Here is a 9189-nt window from a genome sequence, read left to right as displayed (position 1 = left end):
CTCGCTCGCTCCTCCCTCCTTCCACCGGGCTAGGGCGGCGGCGGCAGCGGGGGCGGCGGAGACCATCACGGGAGGAGGCAGCTGCGGCGGGGCCGGTAATGGGCCTGGGGGTGCGGGGCGGAGGGTGCCGCCTCGTGCTTTCTCGGGATCTGCCCTCGGGCGGCTGTGGAGGAGTGGTCAAGCCCAGAGCCCTGCGGACGGAGGGGTCAGAGAGAGGGGAGCTCGGACGGGAGCGGTCGGGGGGCGGGGAGCTGGGACGCCGCTGGGAAGGAACCGAGCCGGGAGGAGGCGTGGGAGCGAGGGGCAGCGAGGACGCGGCCCGGACTGTGGGGGCAGCTCGAGGGGGAAGATGGGCGGCGTGCAAGCCGGCAGGATTGCGGATGAGGATGGAGGTTCGGGATCGAGCGGAGAACGGTGTAGGATGGAGGGAAGTGAAGGAAGGGGAGAGGGAATAAAGGAAAATGTGGGAGGAGTGCTTGCGAATTCGTGAGTAGCAGGCAGGAAGAAGGAATGAGGAAGGCGCAGTCGGGGCTGCGGACGACGGGAATGAGCGGGAAGGTTAGCAGGAGTCAGAAATGGGTTGAGAGCTGCAGGGGTCATCGGGCATGTTCATTAAAGGGAACTGGTGACTTGACGTGACTCTTCAGCTTTGGTTCCTAATGTCTCCTATTTTTCTAGCCTTGTGTGTGAAAATGAAAGCATCCTTTGCCCTGCTTGCTAGCTTTTATCTTTTTGCACAGGCCCAAAATACGCAGCCCACTGCCATCCATCCCTTTTAGTGCTGTGGTCTTGATTCATCATTTTAAAAGGGTTTAGAGTGGCAGTGTGACACACAAACCGTTCTTCAGTATGAAAGGTTAGCAGTTGTCCCCGAGAGACAACACTGTCCCCTTGTCCAGCGGCTTGCAGTTGACGGTAAATCCATGGTTGATTCACATTTTCCTTCTTCACCGGTTTTCTGTCCTGTAAATCTCCAAACCCGGATTGTGCCAGAGTTTTAAATGACTCAGTCTCCCTGAGAGGTAGTGCGGCATCCTGCTCCGGTTCTCCCAAAGAGCTCGTGCCGTCTCTGTGATGATAGTTTAAACGTGGAAAAGCCAAATTGAAACCTTGTGCTAGTGAACGGGTAAAAACGGGAGAGTGGGGCTGAGAAGAGAGCTTTCTTTAAATACCTACAGGAGGTTTTCGCTTGAGTACTTTATAAGCTCGTGATCCTAGTGATCCCGAGGACACATGGAACCATGAAATTCGTAGTATTTGAGAAGCAGTCACAGTTAAAAGGAGAAACGGGACAGGCCATCTTACTCAGGTTTAGCGTAACACTTGGCAAGCCTTTGCCCTGTTAATTCAAGTGTGTGCAGTTGGAGTCCTGATCTTGTACTAGGTCCCTTGACCTTTAGCGGAAGATTGGGCTCCACTTAGTTAGGTAAGGAGGCTTTCTCCTGTGGGATGTACCTTGTCTTAGTATTTTGGACTCTTTTAAGAATGAGGCTTAGCCAGGTGTGGTGTCGCACTCCTGTAAGCCCAGCCCTCTCGAGGCTGAGGCAGGAGGATAGCTTTGAGTTCAAAGCCTGCCTGGGCTCTGTAGTGAGTTCAAGGGTAGCCTGAACTGCGTAGTGAAACCCTGTCCCAAGAACAAAAAAGAATGAGGTTTGTATTATCTAAACTTTGAAAGTACATTCTGCTTCCACCAAATTTTTTCCTGAGACGTCCCTTTTGCCAGCCCCACATATTCTAGGGTTTTGGGTTTGTTTTGATGGTTATAGGAGTCCTTAGAGGCCTCAGAAAACTTCTATCTAGTACTAAAATACACATGCTGGTTTTATTTGGTGCTAACCTAATGTCTTCTATATTTTGTGAATCTGAACTATTTCATCTAGCTTTGGGAAACAAACACTTGAAGAAGGACCCTAAGGCAGGAAGGAAGCTAGAGAGTGTCAGATAACCTTTCATTTCATTGGCATTTAAAAGCTTTTATAGAGGGATGCATTTATTTGTCCAATAGCATTTGTTGCTTGGATTGGTCATTTTGACAGTTAACTGACAGTTATGACCTACATTTCCAGTCTCACCTTGATTATTTTCATATGGGTTTAAGTGCTTGCATTATAATTTATAAATGTATATCTTGAACACAGGCATTTATCCTCTACCAGTGAGTATTTGAGAGAGGTGAGAATGACTGATTTCTAGTTCTAGTCTGAAAGATTAACTTGGTGAAAGTATGGAACCTATTCTAGTTGTTACTGTTGCAAAGAAAGATTTTTCCAGGGCCCTGTGGAAATGGATGGAAGGTTTGTTCTTGGTGCCCATGGTGAACATTTTTATCTAATAAGTCACGTTCACACCAGGGAGCTAACAAAAGGAAAAATGGGTTGAGGTGTAAATCTTAATGGTTATCAGTACATGATAGATGGAATTTTAAAAATTGAAGTAGTGGATTTGATGTCAGAAAGTGATGCCAACAGATCCTGGGTAAAGCAAATAAAGCGAGCACAGTAGAGTCTCCTTGAGGATTTTCCAGAGTGCCTCCCTAGTTAATGGAGTAGTTCTGTTTATTTTCGCGGTGCTGGGGATGGAACCCAGGGCCTCGAACATGCCGAGCAAGTGCTCTACACACTGAGCTACTCTCCCAGCCGTTTAATGAGATAGCTGGATCATAGGTCAGTATGCATGTAGTTTACACAGAGAGATTCTGATTATTCTCACACAGTTTAAGGAAAGTACTTTTGTCCCAGGTTTCATATCTTTTTCTTTTTTATTTCTTTCTTACTTATCTCCATCGTTGTCCAGAAACCTGTAGAGGTGGGGAAGGCGTACCAAATGAAGGAGCACGACATTGGAGTAAGCAGCTAGAAATCCTTGCTGCGCTCTGGTGCACAGAAAGTAACCCAAAGAGAGATGGCACTCTCGAGGGCAACTCATTAAGATGGTGGAGAGTTTTAGTAATAAAGGTGATTTTGAATCAAACCCATGTGGGACTTAATAAGAAATAGTGAAAGGAAAGCCATGCTGCGGGAGTCCGAAGACACCTGAGAGCGCAGGAGTGTGCATTTGCCTCTCATAAATCCCGAGGCTCCTGGCCAAGAAGAGGGCTGTTTATCCAGTGCTACCATTATCTGAAGCTTAGTTAAAACTGAAGGGGAGTAAGCCCTTTCTGAGAAAGCAGATTTTCAGCTCAGCCCGATTTCTCTTGTGGTTGATAAGGTATTGATTAAGTGGAAAGGAAAAATTAGATCCACTAGTCAACATTGTTCTGTTTTTTTCATCGCACCCATGTAAGTACTTAATTACAAGTGTGTCTGTCCACAGCCGTGCCCACTTATAGAATGGAATGAGAAATTTTTTGATTTATAGGTAAATCTTGAAACCCAGGTAAAAATCCATTCAAAAGTCTAGAATATGACCTCAAATTCTGACCTGAAAAGCAGAATTGATAGTTTGAGCATATTTTAAAATTTAATTATAGCCGGCCGTGATGGTGCACGCCTATAATCCCAGCACTTGGGAGGCTGAGGCAGGGGGATCGTTGCAAGTTCGAGACCAGCCTGGGCTACAAAGTGAGCGCAAGGCCAGCCTGAACTGCATAGTGAGACCCTGTCTCAAAAAAGACAAAAATAAAATAAAATTTAATTATAATCTTATCAAAAACTAGATTCCTCCTCCACCACCGCCACCCCCAGGCCAAACTTATTTGAGGAACGTGTTTGTCTGAGACCCATTATGGTTGAGGTTTCTTACATACATCTTGTGACTTGAACGCAGAATTTTGATGTGATCTGGATAGGTTAGGGAGTAACTTCTCTAAAGTACTTTTGGTTGTACTTATTAGGTTTGGGTGACTGTGCAGCTAGTCCAAGTTGCTTCAAAGTAGCTCTGAAAGTAGCTCTGTAGCAGGCGCCCTGTTGCCGCTACAGTGTATATATTCTGGGTAGCTGCTCTGCAGTAATGCAGCCCTGTCGGTCTGGGCAGTGCTGTTATTCCTGCTGCATAATTAGCAACCAGTGAGATCATAGTCTGGGGAGATTCTGGCAGTGCTGAGGCAAAGCAAGGGATCTTCCTACCTCATCACACATGGCCTCAGCTCTGACAGCATTTCTTCAGAGCAGAGTCATGTCCTTCTGGAATTTAATTCCAAAGTCAGAGAAGGAGAAAGATTTGTACCTGGGAAATGGACTCTCAGACTCCTTGGTTATGTGCAAGCATATTGACAGCATTCGCTGCCATAGCGATATAACCAGAATAAATCGCCTCTTCTCTTGCTATTTGTTTTCCTTGTGGTTTCTTTCCAGAGGGCAGAGTATAAAGCTACATTTGCTTTGCACGGGGGTGAGGATAGACCAGTATGAGATTGGGAAAAGATTCTGGTGTTTTGTTTGGTGGTGCTGGGGATGGACCCAGGGCCTTGCGTGTTTACCACTGAGCTACACCTCCACTCCGGGTCTGGGTTTGAAGGCAGCATAAATTCTAATTTTGGGTCCTTTCTTTAGTAGCAAGTTTGTCCTTTTTAGGAGGCTGGGGAGACATTTTATACTTGTGAAGATCTAGGTCAAGGGTTTTCCTGACTGCCTGTGTCCTTCAAAACTGAGAGCCCAGAGCAGTGTTTCCCAAAGTGTGCTTTGAAGGTGATCTGCCCCCTAGCATCCTTTGGGAGCTGTGCAGGTTTGTGAAACACTGCATTCTATGTTTTCTCCCGGCGTTTGCCATATCCATTACTATATAAAAAGGCTGCTAAACTGTTTCCACCATGATCAGTTTTCTTTTTCTTCTTTTTTTTGAGGGGGATAATATTGGTGATTGAACACAGGGCCTTCACACTAAGCTAGATCCTCAGCCCTTTTTTCTTTTTTCTTTTTTTGTCTTTTTTGAGACAAGAATCGCACTATGCAGTTCAGGCTGGCCTTGAGCTCACTTTGTAGCCCAGACTGGTTTCGAACTTGCAATGATCCTCCTGCCTCAGCCTCCTGAGTGCTGGGATTACATGCGTGCACCACCACGCCTGGCTCCTTTATTCATTTTTTATTTTGAGATTGGGTCTTGCTAAGTTGCCCAGGCTAGGCTTAAACTAGTATTGCTGCCTCATCCTCCCAGAGTGCTGAGGTTGTAGGCCTGCACCACCTCACCTGGCTTAAAATTTGTTCTGAGACAGTGTCTCATTGAATTGCCCAAGTTGACCTTGAACTGATGACTCCCTGCCTCACCTTCCCAAGTTGGTGGAATGACAGTTGTGTGCCACTGTGTCCAGCCATGAGCAGTTTTCCACACTATTTTGACACAACAGCATATTTCCATGTGGAGACTATTAATATCCATGGAGTTAGTGTATTTAGTAAGACACGCTTTGGGAAATGCCATGCTATATTATCACAAGGAAGAATAATTGGGTCTAGTCTCAGTGTAGGCAGAACCTTGTTCTGCCTTTGGTCCCCAGCCCCTCCCCCACCGGCGCCTTGGAGAGCTCTCCTTTGCCATTAGGAGAGAGGAGTGCTTAGCCTGGGCTAATGAAGCCTAAGCCCAGCCGGACTGGAAGCAGAGGCTCCCGCTGGGAAGGGGTACTGCTGCCACTCATCTCGTTCGCAGAGTGCCTGAGACTGCAGGGGCTGGAAGGAAGTGCAAGTAGGAGAACATTGGCTGGAGGGAAATGACCTGGTCTTGAGAAATCAGACATCAGTGCTAGGTCAGGTGCCGTCTAGGTTGAAACAGAAAGCTAAGCGTGTACCCTGGGGCGGGGGTCCTGCCGCAGGACGCGCATGCTGATTCCTGATTTCCCCTGGGCAGAATCCTAATGCACCTGGCGAGCTGGTGGTGAGCAGGTGCTTTGGGGCCAACGTGGTCGGATTCCCGAGGAAACCCTTGCAACCAATGGATGCATTCGCGGGCCCGGGTCTCAAGCGGAAGTTTGATGATGTGGATGTGGGCTCGTCAGTCTCCAACTCAGATGATGAGATCTCCAGCAGCGACAGTGCTGACAGCTGCGACAGCCTCAACCCTCCTACCACTGCCAGCTTCACACGTGAGCGAGCCAGTCCCGCCTCACTCCCCAAGTACCGAGCTCTGCGCTGCTCTCAGGCAGCTTCCGCCAGCTTGGGGGTTTGCCCTGAGCTTCCCTTGCTCTTCAGAGGACCTCGGTGCTCCTGTGACCGAGACTCAAGTCTGATTCATCCGAGCTGATGCCGCTTGTTTGTGGCTTGTGGGTTCCCAGAATAGGTTGTATTAGATTAAAGGAGGGGGAATTCAGGACTGTGCCCTTCCCCTCGCAGATTTCCGTGGATTTTCTGAAAATTGTGGCTATAGCAGGACATAAATGCTTACTGCCTAGACAGCCAGGGCACCTTCAGCTTTCTTAATTCTTTTCTTTTTTTTTTTTTTCCCCTTGTTTTGGTTTTTTTTAAGACAGGCTCTTTCTATGTAACCCAGCCTGGCCTTGAACTTGGGGCATCCTCCTGCTGCAGCCTCTGAGTGCTGGGATTATAGACACGTGCCTCCATGCTTGGCAGATATCTTAATTCATTTTTATTTTATTTTAGATAGGGTCTCACTGTGTAGTCCAGGCTGGTATTGAACTTGGAAACCTCCTGCTTCAGCCTCCCCATTGCTGGGGTTACAGGCATGTGCCACCACGCCCACCCTGGGTGTTTAAATTCTTTTTGTTTTTTGTTGTTGTTTTTTGGAGATGGAGTCTTATTGTGTAGTTTATGCTGGTCTTGAACTCACTGTGTAGCCTAGGCTAGCATCAAACTCAAAGGGATCCTTCTGCCTCAGCCTCCTAAAGTACAGGTATGCACCACCACCCCTGGTTGGATTTCTTAATTCTTATGGCTTAATTAGTCCTTGAAAAGAACTTCTGATACTGTGGATCAGTGGTTGCGCGTGGACCAAATGTGGACGACTTCCTGATTTTATATATAAAGTTTTATTGGAATTTAATCCCTTGTCTCATTACTTTCACGCTATGGCAGTACAGTGGAGTAGTTCGCCAGAGCTCTCATGACATATGCAACCTAAAATATTTACTACCTGGCCCTTTTGGGGAAAAGTTTGCCATTCCGTGCTGTAGATTAATACTGTCCAGTAGAATTTTGTGTTAGGATAAAATCTGTTGTATCTGCATGGGCCAGTGGTGGCCATTAGCCATACGTGGCTCTTGGGCTTTGGAATATTCAGTGCAACTAAGGACCTGATTTTTAAAATGTATTTAATTTTAATTAACTTAAGTTGCCACATGTGGCCAGGGAAGCTGCAGATTATTATATCCTGAAAGATCACCTAGCAATCCTCTTCCCATCTGCTGTCTAAAAATAGATTTTGTGGTCGTCTGTTTAGGTGAAGTCAAGCTGGAAGCAGTGATACGAACCAGCTGAAGTTCAAGGCCCTCCAGCGCAGTGTGGTGGCGCATGCCCATAACCACAACCCTCGTGAAGCCGAGGCAGGTGGACTGTGAGTCCGCAGGTGGCCTGGGCTACATAGCGAGGCCCCCGTCTCTGAAGCACAAAGGAGGGGGCGCTCCTTCCAACTGTGCATTATGATTTGAAAATAGTAGAAAGTTCTCTAGGTGTAGGGAGTACCCTTGGAGGTGAAAAGTTTAGAGCCGGGATGGGTAAGAGGCCCCAAAAGCAGATCTCTGGGTTAATAACCTCTGTCTCCTTCCTTAGCCACGTCCATCCTGAAGCGGCAGAAGCAGCTTCGGAGAAAGAGTGTGCGCTTTGACCAGGTGACGGTGTACTACTTCGCCCGGCGCCAGGGTTTCACCAGCGTGCCCAGCCAGGGGGGTAGCTCTCTGGGCATGGCCCAGCGGCATAACTCTGTCCGCAGCTACACACTCTGCGAGTTTGCACAAGAGCAGGAAGTGAACCATCGAGAGATTCTTCGTGAGCACCTGAAGGAGGAGAAGCTTCACGCAAAGAAAATGAAGGTACCTAAGGGGCCTGGGGTCTCTGGTTCTTCCTGTATGCTAAGACAAAGTCGGAAATCATGTAGGCTCATTTGAGACAGGGTCTTACTGTGTAGTCCAGCCCACTTGGAATTCAGTGTGTAGCCCACGCTGGCTCAAACTTGCAGTCCCCCTGCCTCAGCTTCCTGAATCCCAGGCTTGCAGGTGTGCGTCACCACATTTGCAAGGTCTCAATATGCAGTTCCGGCTGGCCTTGAACTCACTTTGTAGCTCAGGCTGGTCTTGAACTCTCAACAATCCTTCTGCCTCAGCCTCCCGGGTGCTGGGATTACAGGCATGCGCCACCACGTCCGGTGCAGGGTTCATTGATTTTTGATTTGACTGTTGTTACTGCCATGTGGAGATTCTGAGCCTTTCTAATAAGAAGTCCTAGAGTTAGAATCAAGTCTTAGTCTGAGCCTCCCTTTTTGTTTTAGGAGGGGATATTTATCAGAGATCAAAAAATACCATCTCTAGAATTCTTCCTACTCACGCCCTCACCCCGCAACAAGTTTGTTTAAGAGTCTAGATTGTGAATACCTGTAGCCTTCTAGGTTTGTCACGTGGAACTCAGAAAAGCACTGTTTTCAATTTCTTGTCAAATGATTGTCCCCGCTGAGTGTAGTGGGACCTGTTTGTAATTCTAGCTGCTCAGGAGGCTAGGGCAGGAGAGCTTTTAGTTTAAGGCCTGCTTGAGTATCTTAGTGAGACCCTGACTCAAAATGAAATTTTAAAAAGGGCTGGAGATGTAATCCAGTAATGGAGTGCTTGCCTAGCATGTGTAGGGTCCTGGCTTCAATCCCTAGTATAGGGGAGCGGGGGGACCGCCTTTGCCTGAATGCACAGAACAGGTGTGGGGACTAAACTCTCCAAAAGGACCCTTCTGTTTCTGCAGCCTCCCTCATCCCCAGACGCTGGTCTTCTCCATCCAGACAGCAGCACTACCGCATAGTTACTCAGCCGTGTACAGTACTGTGCCTGCCGCCTGACAATACCAGCTCTTTAGGTGGGAGAAAGGGGCTGGGAGAACATCCTACTCAGATAGCTCTTTTTTAAATATTTTATCCCCCAGTGCCGAGGTAGAAGCCAGGGCCTCATGCATGCTAGGCAAGTGCTTTACCACTGAGCTACACCCCAGCCCTCAGGTGGTTCTTGATAGCCGCTGTGTGCCACCTCAGCACTGTTTGGACACTTTAAGGCCACAGTTTGCACAAGTCCTCAGAAGTTAGTCCAGGGCTGGGCATGTAGCTTAGTGTTAG

The 9189-nt window shown here is 47.8% G+C and overlaps 1 protein-coding gene across 1 annotated transcript in view; it reads left to right on the top strand.

Moving 5' to 3' along the window:
- Csrnp2 (cysteine-serine-rich nuclear protein 2) overlaps positions 1–9189 on the top strand; it is a gene marked incomplete in the record, with an annotated part of 17496 nt that overhangs the window by 211 nt on the left and 8096 nt on the right. The window contains 3 exon segments of the mRNA XM_005411889.2: positions 1–95; positions 5779–6013; positions 7653–7912. Of these exon segments, the coding sequence (XP_005411946.1) occupies positions 5863–6013; positions 7653–7912 (411 nt within the window).

Source organism: Chinchilla lanigera, unplaced genomic scaffold, assembly GCF_000276665.1.
Source record: "Chinchilla lanigera isolate Chin_1 unplaced genomic scaffold, ChiLan1.0 scaffold00146, whole genome shotgun sequence".
In the NCBI taxonomy this organism is placed as follows: Eukaryota; Metazoa; Chordata; class Mammalia; order Rodentia; family Chinchillidae; genus Chinchilla; species Chinchilla lanigera.
Note: the sequence above shows the minus strand (reverse complement) of the source record. Positions and strands in the feature narration are given on the sequence as shown.